Genomic DNA, 20,787 nt, shown 5'->3' with positions numbered 1-20,787 from the left:
GCACGTACTTAGGGTGCAGGCTCCTCCCCGGCCCGGGCCCTGGTCGGGGCACGTGCCGGAGGCTACCCATCGATGTGTTTCTCTCCCATCGGTGTTTCTCTCTGTCTTTCCCTCTCTCTCCCACTCTCCCTAAAAATCAATGGGAACATGTTCTCGGGTGAGGATTAACAACAACAACAGAAAAGATTGCGGTCTAATTGTAATTAATTTTTAATTCCCATTCGGAGTTCAATTTTCTGTCCTTTTGAAATCTTTTCCCTCCATCCCACCTTGCAGCGTCCCGTTGGGTGAACGGCCGGAAATTGCCATTCTGGGAGGTCAGGAGCCTTGAGGAAGCACAGCTGGGCGCATAGGTGTCCCCTCTGGCGGATCAGGGCTCCCTCCCTCTGTGACTGGTAGACACCCAAGGCTGCCTCCTCCAAAAGCCCGCCGTCTTTCTCGCACCCCTGCTCCCTGCCATGGACGCTCATGTCCCCTTCCCTGGTGGGAAACGGGTGACCTTAACCTCAGCCTTCATAGTGACTGTCCACCTGCCCGTGAGCCACAGGGCGAGACACAGGGTGGAGTCCCAGACCCTCAGCTCCAAACACTCCACCCGCAGGGCTGCCCTGGGAAGTGTGGGCCCCTGCGACGTCCCACCTCCACATCCCGGCGAAAGGGTCGTGGATGTGGAAAGGGGCCCCGGACGGAGCCCTGGGGTGAAACTCAGGTCGGAAGCCAGGCTGAGTCCGGCCGGCGTGGCCCAGTGGTTGAGCTTCAACCTAGGAACCAGGAGGGCACGGTTCGATTCCCGGTCAGGGCACATGCCTGGGTTTCGGGCTCCATCCCCAGTGTGGGGCGTGCAGGAGGCAGCCGATCCATGAATCTCTCTCATCATGGATGCTTCTCTCTTGCTCCCCCTCTCCCTCCCTCTCTGACATGAATAACAATATATTTGGAAAAGGAAACCCAGGCAGAGTGGGCCAACCCAGGTGTCATCCTGGGAGGCCCGATCGAAGGCTGCGTCCAGGTGGGAGGAGAGAGGAAAGACGGGGGCACCAGCCCAGTGGGGAGAAGGGGGTGAAGCCCTGGAGATGCCTGGAGGTCTGGGGTCCGAGGGGACTAAACCACTGGCTTGGGGGGAATCGGGGAAGGGCACGGGGACTCCTCATGGGCCTCCCTGCCGAACGTCGTGTCCACCTTGTGTTCGAAGCTGCCATGGACGAGCGCCCCATCAACCACTGCACGACCGGCCTGCACGACTGTGACATCCCCCAGCGGGCCCAGTGCGTCTACACCGGCGGCTCCTCCTACACCTGCTCCTGTTTGCCAGGCTTCTCCGGGGACGGCCGGGCCTGCCAAGGTGCGTGGTGACGCTGACGTTTCTCTCTGTTTAGCCCGGAAAAACGCCCCACGTGGTAGTGATCATGTGCGAATGGCCGTCTTACCTCGAGTTTAGTAAGAGTTACTCTTTCAGCTCCGTTGGTAATGTGGGCCCATGTTACATTTTTATGGAGGCATTTGAACTACTGGTTCTGTATTTTATTTATTTTTTGTTAAATATATTTTTATTGATTTTTAGAGAGGAAGGGAGAGGGAGAGAGAGAGAGAAACATCCATAATGAGAGAGAATCATGGATCGGCTGCCTCCTGCACACCCCACAGTGGGGATCGAGCCCAGACCGGAGGCATGTGCCCTGACCGGGAATCGAACCGTGACCTCCTGGTTTTCATAGGTCGATGCTCAACCACTGAGCCACACTGGCCGGGCTATGCATTTTCTTTTGGGGGCTGTTCCCCTTGGGGAAAACACTGTCCTCCCCCTGAGATTTTGTTCTGTCTGACTCCTTCAGGCAATAATTAGACACCTGCTGTCTGCAAGGAACGGGGTGGGTGGGGGTGAGGGGGGCTTGGATTGTCTGTTTTTTAGGAAAAGAAAAACCACTTTTGAATTTATGGAGCTTATAAGTCCAGCCATTTATTGTTTTTTAATTATTATTTTTAAACATTATTTTATATATAAATTTTTATTGATTTCAGAGAGGAAGGGAGAGGGAGAGAGAAGTAGAAACATCAGTGAGGAGAGAGAATCATGGATCGGCTGCCTCCTGCACGCCCCCTACTGGGGATCAAGCCCGCAACCTGGGCATGTGCCCTTGACCGGAATCGAACCTGGGACCTTTCAGTCTGCAGGCCAAGGCTCTATCCACGGAGCCAAACCGGCCAGGGCAAGATGACTTCACTTTACACTACAAGTATTTCTGCAAAGTCCAAGCTTTTCCCAGATAGATTATAATCTCGGAGCGCCTGTCTCTTCATTACCCACCTGTAGGCATTTTTGAGGCTTTCATTTATGATGAAAAGAAGCATTTTATTTTATTTTTTATTATTTTTTTAAATAATTCATTATTGTTGAAAGTATTACCTAGGTCCCCTTTTTTATCCCCATTGACCCCTTCCAGCCCCTCCCCCCAAGGCCTTCACCCCCCCATTGCCTGCGTCCAGGGGTGGATTGATTACCTCCCCCCCATCCCCCCCCATCCCACCCCCCGCCTTCCCTCCCAGATTCTGCACTCTGTTCCAAGCTGAGAAGAAGCAGTTTATAATACAAAAGAACCCTCCCTTTTCCCCATTTCTTAGGAAAAGGGAGACACATGTGTAAATGCACAAGATGGAAATTGGGGAGTTGTTGTGTTGGTACCGCTGAGGGAGTTACTGTTATGATGATGAATGTTGAGCTACTGTTGTGATCATTAGCGTTGAGTGATGGTTTTGCTCATGAACGGTCAGCGGCCCCAGAGCAGACACAGGGCCCCACAGAGCTGAGCAAGGGGCTTAAGTGATTGTGTAAACCATGGATTCCGGAGGAAACTCTGTCCTGGGGCTGTTTTGCAGACGTGGATGAATGCCACCCAAGCCGCTGCCACCCCGATGCCTTCTGCTACAACACCCCGGGCTCCTTCTCGTGCCAGTGCAAGCCTGGGTACCGGGGCGACGGCTTCCGCTGCGTGCCTGGAGGTGAGGAGTCGGGACACTGGGAGCCGGTAGGCCGGTGCCCTGTCCCTGAGTCCTGAGCACCGGCCCCCGGGAGGGGAGGTGCCGTGGGAATGTGTGAGCCCCGTGCGAGTCCTGAGGGTCATTGAGGCAGATCAGAGCGTGGCCGCCATGAACAGCTGTGCAGGGTGCGTACTGCTCTACCACGGGGGGCACCGAAGGTGGGCAGGGCTCCTGGCAGCCTGGAGTCTGGTCGTCCTGGTAACCAGAGCAAGCAGGGCAGGGCAGGGGAGAGTGGGCCTATAGCAGTCAGGGTTCGCAGAGACACAGAAACAGTGGTGTGCCGCCGAAGCCGGTTTGGCTCAGTGGATAGAGCGTCGGCTTGCGGACTGAGGGGTCCCAGGTTCGATTCCGGTCAAGGGCATGTACTTGGGTTGCGGGCATATCCCCAGTGGGAGATGTGCAGGAGGCAGCTGATCGATGTTTCTCTCTCATCGATGTTTCTAACTCTCTATCTCTCTCTCCCTTCCTCTCTGTAAAAAATCAATAAAATATATTTAAAAAAAAAAAATTAAGAAACAGTGGTGTGTGTGTGTGTGTGTGTGTGTGTGTGTGTGTGTGTATGTGTGCAAATACAGTGGGTCCTTGACTTACGAGTGTCCCGACTAACGAGTTTTTCAAGATACGAGCTGTCTCTCGGCTGATTTTTTGCTTTGAGTTGCGAGCTAAAATTCGGGTTACGAGCCAGCTTCAGATACCCCACCGCTAGCTGGCGCAGCGAACGTCCCAGTGAACGCCACAACATCAGCCCAGCATCACGTGTCTCACTCGTTCGCTTTTTGATTTGACATACGAGTAATTTGAGTTACGAGCTCCGTCACGGAACGAATTAAACTCGTAAGTCAAGTCCCCACTGTATGTACATTCACAGTAAAGAGCTGCAGTGTACGAAACCGGCTCACACCATCGGATGAAGGTTTACAGTTTGACGTATAACATTACACGTCGCTGGTCTGCGTTGTTTTCCGCCGAGGACCGGGGTCAGCAAACTGCTCCTCACAGGACGAATCCCACCCACCTCCTGTTTTTGTAAACAGACTTTCACTGGGACACAGCTGTGCTCGTCAGGTTATGTACGGCCTGTGGCGCCCTTACCCACGTGTGTGTCAAAGGAGAGGTCAGTTTGCGGCAGAATCTGTAAACGCCTGCAGAGCCTAAAGTATTTACCACCTGGTCGGAGGTTTGCCGACCCCTGGCCTAGAGGAACCCCGGGCAGGGCACCCTTTTGTGCCTGAAGCGATGGGTGAAAGTTGGAGTGTTACCCATAGACTTACACACAGGGAGGAGGGAGACATTCCAGCAGCTGTTAAAAATGACTAACAGGAAAAATGAGAGAGAGAGAGAGAGAGAGAGAGAGAGAGAGAGAGAGAGAGAGAGAGAGAGAGAGAGAGAGAAAAGAAAGGAAAGGAAAGAGAGAAAGAGAAAGAGAAAGAAAGGAAGAAAGAAAGAAGAAAGAAAGAAAGAAAGAAAGAAAGAAAGAAAGAAAGAAAGAAAGAAGAAGAAAGAAAAGAGAAGGAAGAAAGAAAGAAAGAAAGAAAGGAAGAAAGAAAGAAGAAGAAGAAAGAAAGAAAGAAAGAAGAAAGAAAGAAAGAAAGAAAGAAGAGGGAGGGAGGGAGGGAGGAAGGACAGAGAGCATCAGACTGTGGACTGAAGGGTCCGGAGTTCGATTCCAGTCAAGGGCACATATCTCAGTTGCAGCCTTGATCCCTGGCCCAGGTCAGGGCACATGCGGGAGGCAACCAATCAATGTGTCTCTCTCATATCCCTGCCTTCTTTCTCTCTCTCTCTCTCTCTCTCTCTCTCCCCCCCCTCCCCGTCCCTCCCTTCCACTCTCTCTAAAAAAAATCAATGGAAAAATATCCTTGGGTGAGGCTTAACAACAAAATATTTTTTAGAACCATCAAAAAACAAAACAATGTATTATTGCACCTTGAAGAATGCGAAGGGCGGGGGGAGGGGGGGGGTTGAGGCTCACATTCATTACTTCGTGAGGCTTCCTGCTCATCTCCAGTTCAAAAGGAAGTCGGTGCTTTATGTTTTTGTTTTGTTGTTTGAAGCCTGACTCCTTGTCCCCGTAGTTAAGGCTCTGCTGACGAAACACACAAGCCAGGCCTGCAGGCTGGGATGGACAGATAAAGCCAGGACCGGCTGCTTGTGGGGCTCTTTACATAGTTAATCCTGTTCTTTTCCGAAAGTCAGCCTCGGGCCATGACCCCGGGAGAGAACGTGCACTGGAAATTGAGCGTTGTGTGTCCCCGAAAACAACCTGAATGACTGTCAACAGGAGGATGGACAGATGCGTTCGGGTACCATTCAGACGATGAAATAATACACAGCGGTTAACATGGGTGAACTGGAATGAATGGGGAAATCTCAAAAAACATGTCGAGCAAAAGGGTGTCACAAAAGGGTATATGCTGCGAGGTCCCGTTTGTATAAATATATAGAAATAAACCCGTGTACGGGTTGCTGTCCCCGTTTTCTTTGAATGGGATGGAATGAAGCAAAACAAGAAAATGTCAGGGTCGGTAGAGAGCGTGGAGCAGGAATAAGTATTGTGTTATGAAATGATGCTTGTATATATGCTTGTGTAAGTGCATGGAAGCATGAGTGCAGGACACGTCACAGCGGACGTGAGTGCAGGACCAAACGTACACCCTTGTGCAGACATGTCACGGTGCACGTGCGTGCGGGACCGAACGTCCCATCTGTGCACAGACACGTCATGGTGCACGTGCGTGCAGGACTGAAAATTCCATCCGTGTGTAGACATGCCATGGTGGACGTGCGTGCGGGACTGAAAATTCCATCCGTGTGTAGACATGTCATGGTGCACGTGCGTGCAAGACTGAAAGTTCCATCCGTGTGTAGACATGTCATGGTGCACGTGCGTGCAGGACTGAAAGTTCCATCCGTGCGTAGACATGTCATGGTGGATGTGTGTGCGGGATCGAATGTCCCATCTGTGCACAGACACGTCACGGTGCATGTAGGCACGTCACGGTTAAGTAAGTGCAGTCTTGAGCGTGCACCTGTGCAGATAGGTGTGGGTGGACTTGGCAGCGGGTCTCCCTCCGTGCAGAACCCGCTCCGCCCTGCCGGGCCCTGGGCCTGAGTGTCCCGGGCCCTGACTGTCAGCCTCGCCCGCAAACTCGGGCATGTCCTGTGGGGTGTGAGCAGCCCGGTTCAGAGGCCGTGCTTCGTGCCAGGCCTGAGGGCGTCACTACAGGGAGACACGCACGTGGGTGAGGGGCCCTGCGTCTTTGGTCCCCAGAGCCCAGACTCAATGTGCGTGGCTGGCAAGAAGCTTGAATAATAATAACAAAAAGGCATTTAAGCGGCTCTGAGCATGGCCAGTAATAGCCCAACTCACCCTGACTTTGTGTCCCCTTCCAGGGGCTTCCCCTTCAGCCTGGCTTTAACAGCCTGGGGCTGGAGGATGTGTTTTGCTGGGGCCGTTTGAATAGCAGGTCCCAGCGAAGTGCTAGATACTATTTATGTACGAATGAGCTTTTTCTTTTTTTTAACAATAATACCCTTTCAGAAATTTCTAACTACTTTGTAATGGCATGACTTAAGCTGGTGATGAAAGCCGCTAGGAAAAGTCTACCTTCCTCCTCCCACCCAAAAAAGGCATTTAAGAAAAACTTTAAACAAATAAATGTAAACCAAATGTCAGTGCCATTCATCAGCTCATGCAGGGGCACACAGACTGCGGTCCAGTTCACGATAGAATGTTACTCAGCCCCCGAGAGGAAGGAAGTGCTGATAACAGGGCTACTTCTTTTTTTATTTTTAATACTAGAGGTCTGGTGCACGAAATTCGTTCACAGGTAGGGTCCCTAGGCCTGGCCGGTGATCAGGGTCTTCTGGCTGCTAGCTGGGGCCTTCCTTCTTTCCACACCGCCCCCTGGTGGTCAGTGCACGTCATAGTGAGCAGTTGAACTCCCAAGGAGACAATTTGCATATTAGCCTTTTATTATATAGGAGGATATTTTTTTTATTGATTACAGGGAGGAAGGAAGTGCTGATAACAGGGCTACACCTTTATATATCTATCTATCTATCTATCTATCTATCTATCTATATATAGATAGATAGATGGATATATATATATATTTTATTGATTACAGAGAGGAAGAGAGAGAGAAAAATATCAGTGATGAGAAAGAATCATGAATTGAACCATGACCTCCTGGTTCATAGGTCTACCCTCAACCATTGAGCCATGCCGGCTGGGCAGGTTGATTTAAATTTTTAAAAATTAGTAAGCCCTAGCCGGCTTGGCTCAATGGATAGAGCGTCAGCCTGCAGACTGAAGGGTCCCAGGTTCGATTCCTGCCAAGGGCACATGCCTGGGTTGTGGGCTCGATCCCCAGTGGGGGGCGCATGCAGAAGGCAGCCGATCAGTGATTCTCTCTCATCATGGATGTTTCTGTCTCTTTCTTCTTCTCCCTTCCTCTCTGAAATCAATAAAAGAAATATTTTAAAAAGTTAGTAAAACACAACCCAGTGGTGACCAGGCAGCTCTGCGGTTCTGAGTTCGGTGTGGGGATCGCACGGCACAGCGGGACCCCCGATGACACCACCGCTGACGTGTCCCCTCGCTTGTCTCCCTGACAGAAGCAGAGAAGACGCGCTGCCAGCTCCAGCGAGAACACATCCTCGGGGCGGCGGGGGTGACGGGCCAGCGCCCTCTGCCCCCGGGGATGTTTGTCCCCGAGTGCGACGAGCACGGGCAGTACGTGCCCACCCAGTGCCATGGCAGCACCGGCTACTGCTGGTGCGTGGACCGCGACGGCCGTGAGCTGGAGGGCACCAGGACCAGGCCCGGGATGAGGCCCCCCTGTAAGTTGGGGGCAACACGTGCTGGGGCTTGGGCGTCATAAAGGCCTGAGGACCAGGGTCCCCAGCGCCTGTGAGTGTTATTGGGGGGCCCTGCCGAACACACGGTGGGTGCTTTCTGCTGCCCTGAATCCCGAAAGCTCCCCTGGCTTGAACCCCATTCCCTCCCTCCTCTCCTCCCCTCTGACCCCTCTTCTCTGTCTCCCTTGGCATGCCCACTGCTCGCTCTCTCGCTCCCCCTCTCCTCTTGGCAAATGGCCAGTATCCCGCTGCAGCCCTGCTGTGGCTGGTAGCAGAGAGGGTGCGTGTCCTGCAGGTGAGCTCCCTGCAGTGGGCGGCCTGGCATTGCAGGGATGGCAGGGACCCCGGGCCCTGCTGACTCAGGTGGCATGAAGGCCTCCACTCTGGGACAGTGCCTCCTTCCCAGCTGTGCCCTGGGCTCTTCAGATCCTAGGTCCCCTAGGCTGCAAAGAGCGTCGGAGGTTTCTGCAGCTGGTTCTGCGACAGCCATGGCCGAGGGGCCCGGGTTTCCCGACACCCATTCCGGGCCCCTTACCCTGCGGCACAGGCTGCCTGGGGTGAGCCAGGGAGCCGAGGCCCATGGCCAGGCCAGCAGTGAGGAGGCAAGGCTGAGCCCCAGACAGCCCGCCCCCGGTCGTCCTGAGCTCCGGGGAGCCCCGAGGGCCACGTTGCTGCTGTGGGTCTGGGCACGTAGGCAAGGCCCCTGGGACCGTCTCTGCGTCACAGAGCTCAGCAGCCTGGGGGCAGGGCCCACAGGGTGGCCGTGTGCCGCTGTTCGGGTCACCGTGTGGCCACATCCGAAGCCGGCGTGCACGGCGAGGCGACTTCTGTCACTAGTAAGGGGGGTAAGGGGGCGAGGCCTTTGGTCACTAGACCTGCAGTGTTACGCTCGGCCCTGCGTGTCTTCGTCACCAGCGCCCTTTGTGGTCTTTCTGTTCCCACGCTTTCCGATAAAAAAGGGTCATTGTGTGCCTGTGGTCTGTGGTGCCACGAAGGTGACCTGGCATGTGGGTGTGTGTGCAGGTGTACATGCATGGGCATGTGCAGGTGTGTGCACAGGCATGTGCAGGTGTGTGTGCAGGTATGCGTGCATGGGCATGTGCATGGGTGTTTGCAGATGTGTGTGCAGGTCTGTATGCAGGTGTGTATAGCCGTGTGCGTGCGTGTGTGCATGTGTGTGCAGGCATGTGTGCAGGTGTGTATGGGCGTGTGTGAGGGTGTATGCATGTGTGTGTGCAGGTATGCGTGCATGGGCATGTGCAGGTGTATGTGCACGGGCGTGTGCAGGTGTGCATGGGCATGTGCAGGTGTGTGTGCACAGGCGTGTACAGGTGTGCGTGCATGGGCGTGTGCAGGCGTGCATCCCTGCCGCACTCAGCCTCGCTCATGGACCTCTCCTGCCCCCAGGTCTGAGCACAGTGGCTCCCCCGATTCACCCCGGACCCTCAGTTCCTCCCGCCGTCATCCCTCTGCCCCCCGGGACCCACTTGCTCTTTGCCCAGACGGGGAAGATAGAGCGCCTCCCGCTGGAGGGCAGCACCATGAGGAAGACGGAGGCCAAGGCGCTGCTGCACGCCCCGGTGAGTGCTGGCTCCTCGCACCCAGGACACGGGGTGACCTGGGGAACCACCGGGCGTGGTCAGCCCACCTCTCGGAGGAGCCTGGCCCGGCCGCGCTCTGGCTTGCCCTGGCTCCATGTCCAGTTTGTTCCGTCGACTCGTCAGTGTGTGCGTCTGCATTGGCGTGTGCCTTCCCACCAGGGACACAAAACCGTGCGGCTAGTGTGTGCAGGGGTCCGGTCCACAGTGGGTTCCCAACACGGTGCTGGGCGCTCACGGTGTTCGCTAACGCGTGTGAGTGATGGAGGCGTTCGCCTTGGCCTCCTGAAACATGCCCCCGGGGTCGCCGCCCTCCCTGGGTGGCCGCCAGCACCCCCTCCAGTGACAGGGTCCCCCCGTCGCGGGTCACTCAGATGCTGGTGCGTGGACCCCTCTCACACTGGTCTGCGCTTCCAGGGCAAAGTCATCATCGGCCTGGCCTTCGACTGCGTGGACAAGATGGTCTACTGGACCGACATCAGCGAGCCTTCCATCGGGAGAGCCAGCCTGTATGGCGGGGAGCCGGCCACCATCATTCGACAAGGTGGGCGTGCTTCCTTCTGGGTGTGGCTTCGGGCAACAGTTAAATGAAATTCCTTACCTTACAGGTGCTGGTGTCAGCCAAGGACCATATGCGTAGTCAAGACTATTTTACATGGTTGTGTTTTACCAACATTGAACACCATTAGCCCGGCCGGCGTGGCTCAGTGGTTGAGCACCGACCTGTGAACCAGGAGGTCACGGTTCGATTCCCGGTCAGGGCTCATGTCCAGGTTGCAGGCTCGATCCCCAGTGGGGGGCGTGCAGGAGGCAGCTGATCAGTGATTCTCTCTCATCATTGATGTTTCTCTCTCTCTCTCCCTTCCTCTCTGAAATCAATAAAAAAATATATATATTTTTTTAAAATGATGATTACAACAAAAATGCAACAACTCTAAAAGTCCTCCTGTACTGGGGAGGGCAGCCGACTCCCAGAGACTTTCAGTCCAGGGACGTGGTCCGGCCGGTGATGCCCGCTGTGTAAACCCTCTCTCTTCCTCCGCAAAACGCTCAAATCAAAGACAGGCCTTTAAAAGCCACACGCGTTAGGAATTCTCTTCACTTGGGGCCGCATGTCGCTTTCCCAGTTTCCTGTTGAACGTTTCCCCCGTAATTGCTGTTCTGGGGGCGCCTCTGCCTGTGGGACAGCCCCCGGGGCCTTCTCCCCTTCTCTGGCTGCCTCGGCAGAGACGCTGCCACGGGAATCCAGCTGAGGCTGAGATGAATGTGCTACTTAAACAACACGTGCTCGTTTGCCTGGCTTGGTTCAAGGAACAGACGTTTGCAAGCGTCCTCCCGCATCCCGTCTCTCTCTCTCAAACATGTGGCTGCTGTTCTTTGTGATGTGACTTCAAAACCCAGTGGGAGGGGCAGGTCACCGCTGTTATTTCCTGTTGCCCCTGGGGCTGGGGACCCGCCAAGAACGCAGCGAGCCGCCCCGGCAGAAGCCCACTGTGTGAACAGAACTAAACTAGAATGTGATCTTCGCAGAAGGGACTGGGTCTCTTTATTTCAATAGAGAAAGGGATTCGCTGAAGTCTGCATCAGGGTCCTCTTCTTCTTTTTAAAAACATATTTTTATTGATTTCAGAGAGGAAAGGAGAGGGAGAGAGAGATAGAAACATCAATGATGAGAGAGGATCATTGATGGGCTGCCTCCTGCACACCCCGCACTGGGGATGGAGCCTGCAACCCGGGCCTGTGCCCTGACCGGGAATTGTACCGTGACCTCCTGGTTCATAGGTCGATGCTTAGCCACTGAGCCACGCCAGCCAGGCCCGTCTTCCTTTAGACCTATGTCTGGTCTCACCACCTGGAAAACCTTTGCCTGACAGACTCCTATTGGTCCTTCAGGAGCCAGCGTCACGCATGTCACCTCCCTCAGGAATCCCGGCCCGGTCCTCCCGGCCGAGTCCCCCCTCAAGCCCCCCAATAACCCGGGGACTCGGGCCGAGGTGGCTGTGGGCTCCCTGTTGGTGGGGCCAAAGCTTCGGCCCTGGACGCCCACCAAGGGGATGCGTGGCATTTATGAATTGGTTGCACGTCTCATTCCCGTTTGTTGTCTCCACGTGCAAGGATTGGCCGCATGTGAAACAGCACCACGGGGTCCGGAACCCCGATGCTCACCGGCTTCCCCAATCAGACGTGCTCTGCCCTTGCCCCCAGGTCTCGGGAGCCCCGAAGGCATCGCCGTGGACCATCTCGGCCGCAACCTCTTCTGGACGGACTCTCGCCTGGACCGCATAGAGGTGGCGAAGCTGGACGGCACCCAGCGCCGGGTGCTGTTCGACACGGACCTGGTGAATCCCAGAGGCATCGCGACAGACCCCGTGAGAGGGTAGCGTGTGTCCGTCTGCGTGTGCGTCCACTGTCCGTGTGTCCGTCCTTCGGGGTGCTCTCCGTGGGGGGCTCGAAGGCCAGCCCCGCCTCCTGCAGTGCACGCCTCCAGCTGGTGGCGATGGGTGTCCGCAGGGAAACGCCGGCCCCTGTGACAGTTGTGGACCTGGTAGCACGTCCCACTTTCCAATCTTTTTTTTTTTTTTTTTTTTAATATATTTTATTGATTTTTCACAGAGAGGAAGGGAGAGAGATAGAGAGTCAGAAACATCGATGAGAGAGAAACATCGATCAGCTGCCTCCTGCACATCCCCCACCGGGGATGTGCCCGCAACCCAGGCACATGCCCCTGACCAGAATCGAACCTGGGACCTTCCAGTCCGCAGGCCGCTGCTCTATCCACTGAGCCAAACCGGTTTCGGCTTTTTTTTTTTTTTTTTTTTTTTTTTTTTTTTAACATATATTTCAGAGGAAGGGAGAGGGAGAGAGAGAAACATCCATGAGGAGAGAGAATCATGGATCGGCTGCCTCCTGCACGCCCCACACTGGGGATCGAGCCCACAACCTGGGCACGTGCCCCGACCGGGAATCGAACCGTGACCTCCTGGTTCATAGTTCGATGCTCAACCGCTGAGCCACGCCGTCCAGGCGCATCTGCACTGTCTTCATCAGTGGCTCTTTCTACGTAGTTTTCATGAAATGTCCTCTTGTGCCTCTTCCTCACGTCTCTTCCTCGTTCCGCTCCGTGTCCTCCCTCAGGAACCTCTACTGGACGGACTGGAACCGGGACAGCCCCAAGATCGAGACCTCCTACATGGACGGCACCCACCGCAGGGTCCTCGTGCAGGACGACCTGGGCCTGCCCAACGGGCTGACCTTCGATGCCTACTCGTCCCAGCTCTGCTGGGTGGATGCAGGTGAGGCCTGGGGTGGGGGCGGTGTGCCCACCGTGAGCCGGCCCGTCTGGACAGCAAGAGGATGTCACGGGAAGAGGGCACGAGAGAACGTTTTCTTTTCCTGCACAAAAATAGCTGCATTTTCTTGCTCAGAAAGCCATGGTTTCTCGGGGCGTGACGCTGTCTGGGGAGGGGTTTCCATCACTGAAGTCTGGGGTCAGCAAACTCCAGCCTGTGGCGTCCAGCCTGCCCCCTGCCCGGAGGTCACCCGGCGCCTGGAAACGTGACATTTTAAATGGTTACGTAAATGCCCACTTCATGTCCTTCATGTTGCCTTGTGGCCATAGAACCTAACATACAATCTGGTCCTTTAACAGATCTGGTATTTGTTCATCAGTTCACAGCGTACAAACCTGTAGTTGCCATGGGCCAGGGCAGGACGTGGAGCCACAGGAGATAAAGCCATGCCCTCCTGCATGGGCCCTGCCCGGGCAGACCTGGGTATCCCTCGGGCGCGGGCTGTGGGCAGCAACGTCCATCACCGTCCGTCTCTGTTGAGAACGTGTCCGGTGCCACGGGGGTGCAGGGGCTACGTCTTGCACTTGGGGTGCATGAGGGGTGAGGTGCCCACGGTTATGGGAACACACCTTAGTCGCCATGTGGGCACTGGCCCGAGACTGGCACAGCGGCTGCCCAGCGGGGCCCTGTCGTCCGTAGGTCTCAGGGGGACGTGAGCAAGAATGGGAGGTGGCCCGTTCCTCCTGCGCCCCTGCTCCGGGCACAGGCTCAGCTCATACTGCCCAGCAGAGCCCGACGTGGGTGCCCCACAAGGGGATGCTGACCAACTAGGGCGAGAGGGGCTGAAGGGCTGCTCCGGGTTTGAGGAGCACCCCCATGCATTCTCAGGGACCCACCAGGGGAGGGCTTGGCTCTCTCGGGCCAGGTCAGGCTCTTCAGAGCTAGGCTCTGCTCTTGGGGGTTAGCTCAGCTTTTGGGGGCTACGCTCGGCTCTTGAGAGCTGGGGACTGGCAGGTTCTCTTGCCCCCTCTCCTTGCCCAGTGACACAAAGGGGCCCTTTCCTGTGTGGGGGGACAATGAAGGGCTTGTTCTCGCTCCCACAGGCACTAGCCGGGCCGAGTGCCTAAGGCCGGAGCAGCCCGTCCGTCGCAGGGTCCTCGAAGGCCTCCAGTACCCTTTCTCGGTGACGAGCTTCGGGAAGAATCTGTATTACACGGACTGGAAGACGTGAGTCAGCGGCCTGCCTGGCCACCCTCCACCTTGGGGCGGCCCAGCCCTGCCCTTCTGCCCCCTGGCCTGACCTCCCGTCTCCGAGATGCCCCATCGAGCCGGCCGGCCTCCCGGTGGCCAGGAGATGGTGAGGCTGCTGGGAGAGCAGGCGCCATGGATGCCATGGGCGCAGGCAGGGTGGGCGGCGGCCTCCAGGCTGTACCCTGGGGCTTGCTGAGCCCTGAGCACCCCTGCTCTTCCCCGGAGCTGGCCCAGGGGCCCTCGGCTGGTGGGCTCCGTGCCCACTCCGTGCCCCACTTCCTCATTGTTCTCCAGCTGCATGTGCCACAGGCCCTCGGCCACCCCTCCCGGCAAAGAGGGGGTTAAACCGAGCAAGTGGTGTGGCTGGGCTGTGGGCATAGAAAGCGATTTCCCAGCTTAGAGTGTGGTGCCGGAGGGGAACCCCAGCCAATCCTGTCCTTTATTTTTCATATATTTTTATTGATTTTAGAGGGGAAGGGAGACAGCGAACGAGATAGAAACATCAATGATGAGAGAGAATCATTGATCAGCTGCCTCCTGCACGCCCCTTCTGGGGATCGAGCCATGACCCCGGCATATACCCGTGACCGGAACCGAACCCAGGACCCTTCAGTCTGCAGGCCAACGCTCTATCCACTGAGCCAAACCGGCTAGGGCTCCGTCCTTTTTTTTAAGAAGACAGGGAAGCCCAGCCAGTGTGGCTCAGTGGCTGAGTATTGACCTATGAGCCAGGAAGTCACAATTCTATTCTGGTCAGGGCACATGCCTGAGTGTGGGGCATACAGACGGCAGCGGATCGATGATTCTCCCTCATCATTGATATTTCTCCCTCTCTCCCTCCTTCCCTTCATCCCCCTCTGAAATCAATTAAAGCATATATTTATATATAAGAAAAAAAAGGGAAATGCAGGCTTGACCACCCCCGCGGAGGAAGGGCTGGCTGGGGGGCAAGGCCAGGGTAGCAGTGGACACTGCACAGCCTCCAGCGTCTCCCCCAAACCACGGAAGAAGCTGCTCTGTCGAATAAAGCGGGAGCCGTCAGCTGTGTGTTACCTGCCGCCTCTGGGTTCTTGTAGGAATTCCGTGGCTGCCATTGATATCGCTGTTGCCAAAGAGACCGACACCTTCCACCCCCACAAGCAGACCCGGCTGTACGGCATCACCACCGCCCTGTCTCAGTGTCCCCAAGGTAACTCACCTGGGCCGCCCCTGCACGCCCCCTACTGGGGATAGAGCCCGCAACCCAGGCGTGTGCTCTGACTGGGAATCTAACCATGACCTCCTGGTTCAACCACTGAGCCACACCCACCAGGCTATTATAGTCATTTTATAAATAAGGAAGCTGAAGCCATTTGCCCAACATCACGTGGCTGACCATGGCAGGACCAGAGGCATTGAGGCAAGCCCGGCCCCGGAGTCAGTGCTGCCTCTTCTAGACCCCTCCCCGGACGGACTCTCGTCCCTGCCTCCCTCCTCCTCCCCGAGTCAGGTGCAACGCCACATGGGCAAGCTAGGTAGAGGGTACTTTGTGTTTTAAAATTCCAACTCCGTGTTATAATCAGAGCAAGTCTGCTCTCCCTGAGACCCGCATGGCCCCCCGGGGCAGGAGTCAGGCTTTCGGACTCTCTGGCAGAAACAGCCAGGAGCTGAGCTTAGCTGAGTGGCTGGTACAGCCCCCGCACTGCACCCCGGAGCCCCCACAGGCGTGGCCTACATGGGCTTAGAGGCTGTCAGCTGATTTCTGCCTCCTCCAGGTCACAACTACTGCTCAGTGAACAACGGTGGCTGCACCCACCTCTGCTTGGCCACCCCGGGAAGCAGGACCTGCCGTTGCCCTGACAACACCCTGGGAGTTGACTGCATTGAGCGGAAATGAAGACAAGACTGCCTTGTTTCCTCACCTGAGTATTTCGCAGCAACACCCTGCTGCAGAGGGTCCAGACCGAAAACTGTCTGACCTGGTGGCTGAGTGGCCGCCAGCCTGAGCCTTAACGACGTTCCCCTCACCGTTCCCCTCACCGTTCCCCAACACATAAGCCCCGAGCTTCTGGAATGGGGAAGTTCCTACCCCTCCACAAAGACAGGACCCGCCCCCCCAAACCCTTAGACAAATGGATTCAGCCCCGAGGGAGGGTTACATGCCCTGTCCCTGTGCTCTGGGACTAAGTTGTGTTCCCCAACTTAGCACCCCAGTGGTGAGCAGACCCCCCCAGGCCTGAGCCATCCCCTGTGGCCTTACAAGCTCAGCCGCACGCTGACACACCCACCACTTTGTCAGCACCTCGACACCTACCAAGGCTGCAGCCCTTTGGAACCTAAATTAGGAGAGAGCCTTTCCCTGAATAATTGGAGTTTGTTTTCAGAGGCGAGTTACCCCCCAGCCCCCAAGTATCACAGCGTTTGGGGAACACACAGGTTGTTTAGATTGCCCAACTCATAAATTAGTTTCACTTTCTTTTCATATTTATCATTCATTCTATATCAAGCCCTCTATATTCAAACGTTTGTCGTGATTTTGTATAATTTTTGTAAGTGTTTTTTTAAATGGTAAATTCTTGAACTGTGGAAACCATTGAAGGTGCTTATTAACTGTTCCCCCAGTTTATACAACTGTTGGATGATTCCTTGAGTTTACAGCTATAGAAATAGGAGTGTAGACAATAAAAACATTTTTGGTAATAAGTCTTCCTCTGTCTTACTCGAATGAAGAAAGTAATGTCAGGAGGCTGATTCACGATGAAAAGACAACCATGTGATAATTGGCGACCCTGGTGTTACAGGGGGGCAGTTTGTGTCCCAGGCGAGTCCACAGAAGACTGATGGCCGTGGGGTTGACTTAAACACGAACTCAGTCACACACCACCCTGTTGTGTGTGGTTTTTGTTAATCCTCACCCGAGGATATTTTTTCCATTGATTTTTATTTTATTATTTTAAATATTTTTATTGTTGCCGAAACCGGTTTGGCTCAGTGGATAGAGCGTCGGCCTGCGGACTGAAAGGTCCCAGGTTCAATTCCGGTCAAGGGCATGTACCTGGGTTGCGGGCATATCCCCAGTAGGAGATGTGCAGGAGGCAGCTGATGGATGTTTTTCTCTCATCGATGTTTCTAACTCTCTATCTCTCTCCCTTCCTCTCTGTAAAAAATCAATAAAATATATTTTAAAAAAATAAAAAATTTAAAAAAAATATTTTTATTGTTTTAGAGAGGAAGGGAGAGGGAGAGAGAGATAGAAACATCAATGATGGGAGAGAATCATTGACTGGCCACTCCCTGCATGCCCCCCACTGGGGATCGAGCCCACAACCCAGGCATGTGCCCTTGACCGGAATTGAACCTGGGACCCTTCAATCCACAGGCCGACGCTCTATCCACTGAGCCAAACCGGTTAGGGCTCCATTGATTTTTAGAGAGAGTGGAAGAGAGAAGGAAAGACAGAGAGAAACATTGATGTGAGAGAAACACATCGATGGGTTGCCTCCTGCACAAGCCCTGACCAGGGCCCAGGCCAGGGAGGAGCCTGCAAACAAGGTACCCTTGACCGGAATCGAACCCAGGACCGTTTGGTCCGCAGGCCGATGCTCTATCCACTGAGCCAAACCAGCTAGGGCCACACCACCCTTTGGGCCATTGTTTTCATTTTTAAAGAAAATGTCCATTTCCTGATTCTGCAGCAAAGAGTTACTCCTACCTCTCTAAACCACAGATGGTAGATGTGAAGTCACTATGGCATCTGGGATCCGCTGGACACATTTGTAAGGGTGATGTAATAGCCTTATTTTTTAAAAAATATTTTCATTGATTTCAGAGAGGAAGGGAGAGGGAGAGAGAGAAACATCAATGATGAGAGAGAATCATTGATTGGCTGCCTCCTGCATGCCCCACACGGGATCGAGCCCGCAACCCGGGCATGTGCCCTGACCGGGAATCGAACCGGTGACCTCCTGGTTCCTGGGTCCATGCTCAGCTGCTGAGCCACACCCAGATGGGCAGCCCTATTTGTTAAATGCCAGCATGGACTTAACACCTGATGTGACGTCTCTTTGCAACGAGGCAAACCTGCAGCGAATCATGTTTCCAAGACAGTAAAAAGGTAAGGGCAGCGTGGTTTTTGCAAACTTCTTTTCGAGGCCGCTCAAGCTCACACGTTCGCAGATATGAAAGGAGGGGGCGACAGGGCCCAGACCCCTTCCTGGCGAGACTGTCCCTGCCTGGCTGTGGCTCTAGGGTGGGCCTCCTGGTTGCCTGGAGCTCTGGTGAGGCCAGGTGAGCCCCGGTGAGTCAGTCTGGGCTTTACAGCAGGTGTGACAGGTTGTACTGGAGGTGCAGTTCCAGCAGAGGCCACTAGAGGGCAGGAGAGACCGCTCAACGCCTGCCTGGTAGGGTGGGTGTGGGGCTGGGATGCGGGAAGGGGCGAGGTTTGGGGCGTGGGGGGTAGGGGATGGGATAGGGGTGGGGCCCAGGGTGGAGGCTCCAGGAGGCCCCAATAACTTCCCCCAAAGCAGCAGGGCTCAGCCTTTCTTATCCGACTCAAGAACTTTCTTAATGTTGGTGGGTTGCCTAACCTGTAACCAAAGGGGAAGTCCCAATGTCCGTTTCCCAAATGTCTTCAAGCCTCTTCGTTTCAATGCGGATTTCCCCCAGAGAGCCCCGCACGTTCCTTCCAAAGTTACCCAATAGGCATTCGGGGCATCGCGTGGCACTGGGGCCACAGCCTTCCTTCCTGGGCGCGCTGCTGTGTGCACCCCAGTCCCTTCCTCTTTGCAGGGGCAGGAGCTGCCAGCAGAGCCTCCTCGCAGCCTCAGAAGGAACCGACCCTGCGGACACCTTGATCTTGGGCTTGTGGCCTCCAGAGCTGAGGCCCTACGTCCTGTTTAAGCCTCTCGGTCTGTGGGGTCGGTTACAACAGCCCGAGGAACCGATCCACACGGGACGCGTTCCCTAATACACAGGCTCCATCTCAGTTCTTGCCCATCTGAGGTTTCTTGGGACTAAAGCGTGGGTTTCGGAAGGAAACCAACATTAGCTGCAAGTGTGCGGACCCCCACGGGGGAGCCTGCACTTCGTGGGGGTCAGGACTCAGAGCCGCCCTGTGAGCTGGGCAGTGTGTGGCGTGCAGGAGGCAGCCGATCAATTCTCTCTCATCGTTGCTGTTTCTCTCTCTCACCCTCTCCCTTCCTCTCTGAAATCAATAAAAATATATTTTTTACAAATTTCAGGTTGAGAGGGAGATGGAGAAAGACATCCCCCCCACCTCCACCCCCGCCATATTGCCAATGGCAGAGCCTTGCAGATGGGAATTCCCTGGCTTCCCGGTCACCCCCCTTCCAGGGTCACTGCACACACTGGCACCTGGGGGGGAGGGGGGGCGCGGGCTGGGCAGGCAGAGGCACACACTGAAGGGACAGGCCTGTCCTGGCCGTGCCCCAGGTCCTCTGCTAGGCTGGCCTGGAGGGGGAGGGGCGGACACTGTGGGCAGTCCCTGGGGCCTGCAGGTCCCCAGTGGCTCCACCCATGGGCTCTGCAACAGTTCCTGTTTGGGGACCAAGGTACCAAGTGAAAGTGACAAAGAGGAAGCTGTGGCTGTGCCAGGGAGAGAGGGGTGGGGGCAGGGCCGCCTTCCCGGTGCCCTTTGGGGTGGGATGCTCCCGGGCTCACCTGCAAAGGCTCAGTGGGACCTGGGCCGCTCCCAGCTGCTGCTGCGGGGGCCCCTGGAGTCCACAGGATAGGGGAGACCTTCACTCAGGCTCTCCTTCCTGTGCCATCACCCCCCACCCACAGCCACCCCCACCCCCACTCACCCACCCTTCCCTCAGTGCGTACTTCTCACACTGCCCTGAAATGACCTCTTTTTAAAATATATATATTTTTATTGATTTCAGAGAGGAAGAGGGAGATAGAAACATCCATGATGAGAGAGAATCACTGATCCGCTGCCTCCTGCACGTCCCACACTGGGGATCCAGCCCGCAACCCCGGCACGTGTCCTGACCAGAATCCAACCGTGACCTCCTGGTTCATAGGTCGACGCTCAACCCCTGAGCCACGCCGGCCGGGCTGAAATGACCTCTTACTTTGTCCACGTCCCAGACTGGCCCGGGGAGGGTTTGAAGGCAAGCACTCCGCCCCACTCATCTTTGCTGCCCGATGCCTAGAAGCCGCAGGGCACACAGCAAGCACTCCTTCAGCGCCGATGGACGGACAGAGGGCGTGGGTGCACTGGGAGCCGACAGGTTCCCACCCAAGCAAATGCTCCTCCAGCCGAAACTCCCTCCCCCTGCCCGGATGTGGCCCCCCGCCGGCCTGTCCGCTCTGTGATGTTCTGGGAAGGGTGACGGTAAGAGCGCCCGCCGGGGTAGAGATCCGGCCCTCGTCCTCGCCTCTCCTGGGTCATCAGGAGGCCGCAGAGCCCCTGTCACAGAGTAGCTGCTTCTTCAGGCCTCAGGGTTTGAGGTGCATCCCCCTCGGCTCACGGGGTGTCGAGCCTCCCTCCTGGCATGGCCTTCCTGGGGGCACCGTCATGTGAGGACGCTGCCCTCCCAACCACCCCGCCGGGCTCGAGGGAGGCCACATGGGAAGGTGACCGCCCACCGCGGACAGTGCTGTCGGTGCCCGGGTGCCTGTCTCCACTCACAGGGACTCTGCTCACCTTTGTGCCCTTCGTGTCCCCGAGGCCAAAGGCCCTTTTTCCTTCCCTCCTCTGCCCTCCCCTGCCCTCTCCTCTCCTTTCCTTTCCTTTTTTTCTTAGT

General features: G+C 55.7%; 1 protein-coding gene across 1 annotated transcript in view; it reads left to right on the top strand.

Annotated features, from left to right (window-relative positions):
- The window catches only part of NID1 (nidogen 1), a 40,850-nt gene extending 24,130 nt beyond the window's left edge, over positions 1-16,720 (top strand). Inside the window, exons 11-20 of the mRNA XM_036354925.1 lie at positions 1,193-1,342; positions 2,875-2,997; positions 7,657-7,881; positions 9,307-9,479; positions 9,915-10,041; positions 11,703-11,874; positions 12,633-12,790; positions 13,891-14,014; positions 15,115-15,227; positions 15,793-16,720. Of these exons, the coding sequence (XP_036210818.1) occupies positions 1,193-1,342; positions 2,875-2,997; positions 7,657-7,881; positions 9,307-9,479; positions 9,915-10,041; positions 11,703-11,874; positions 12,633-12,790; positions 13,891-14,014; positions 15,115-15,227; positions 15,793-15,914 (1,487 nt within the window). The 3' untranslated portion in view covers positions 15,915-16,720. The remainder of the gene's footprint in view (positions 1-1,192; positions 1,343-2,874; positions 2,998-7,656; positions 7,882-9,306; positions 9,480-9,914; positions 10,042-11,702; positions 11,875-12,632; positions 12,791-13,890; positions 14,015-15,114; positions 15,228-15,792) is intronic.
- The last annotated feature ends 4,067 nt before the right edge of the window (positions 16,721-20,787 follow it).

The sequence above is a fragment of the Myotis myotis genome, unplaced genomic scaffold, assembly GCF_014108235.1.
Source record: "Myotis myotis isolate mMyoMyo1 unplaced genomic scaffold, mMyoMyo1.p scaffold_m19_p_21, whole genome shotgun sequence".
NCBI classification, from domain to species: domain Eukaryota; kingdom Metazoa; phylum Chordata; class Mammalia; order Chiroptera; family Vespertilionidae; genus Myotis; species Myotis myotis.
The sequence above is the reverse complement of the archived record's forward strand: the minus strand, read 5'-3'. Positions and strand labels throughout refer to the sequence as shown.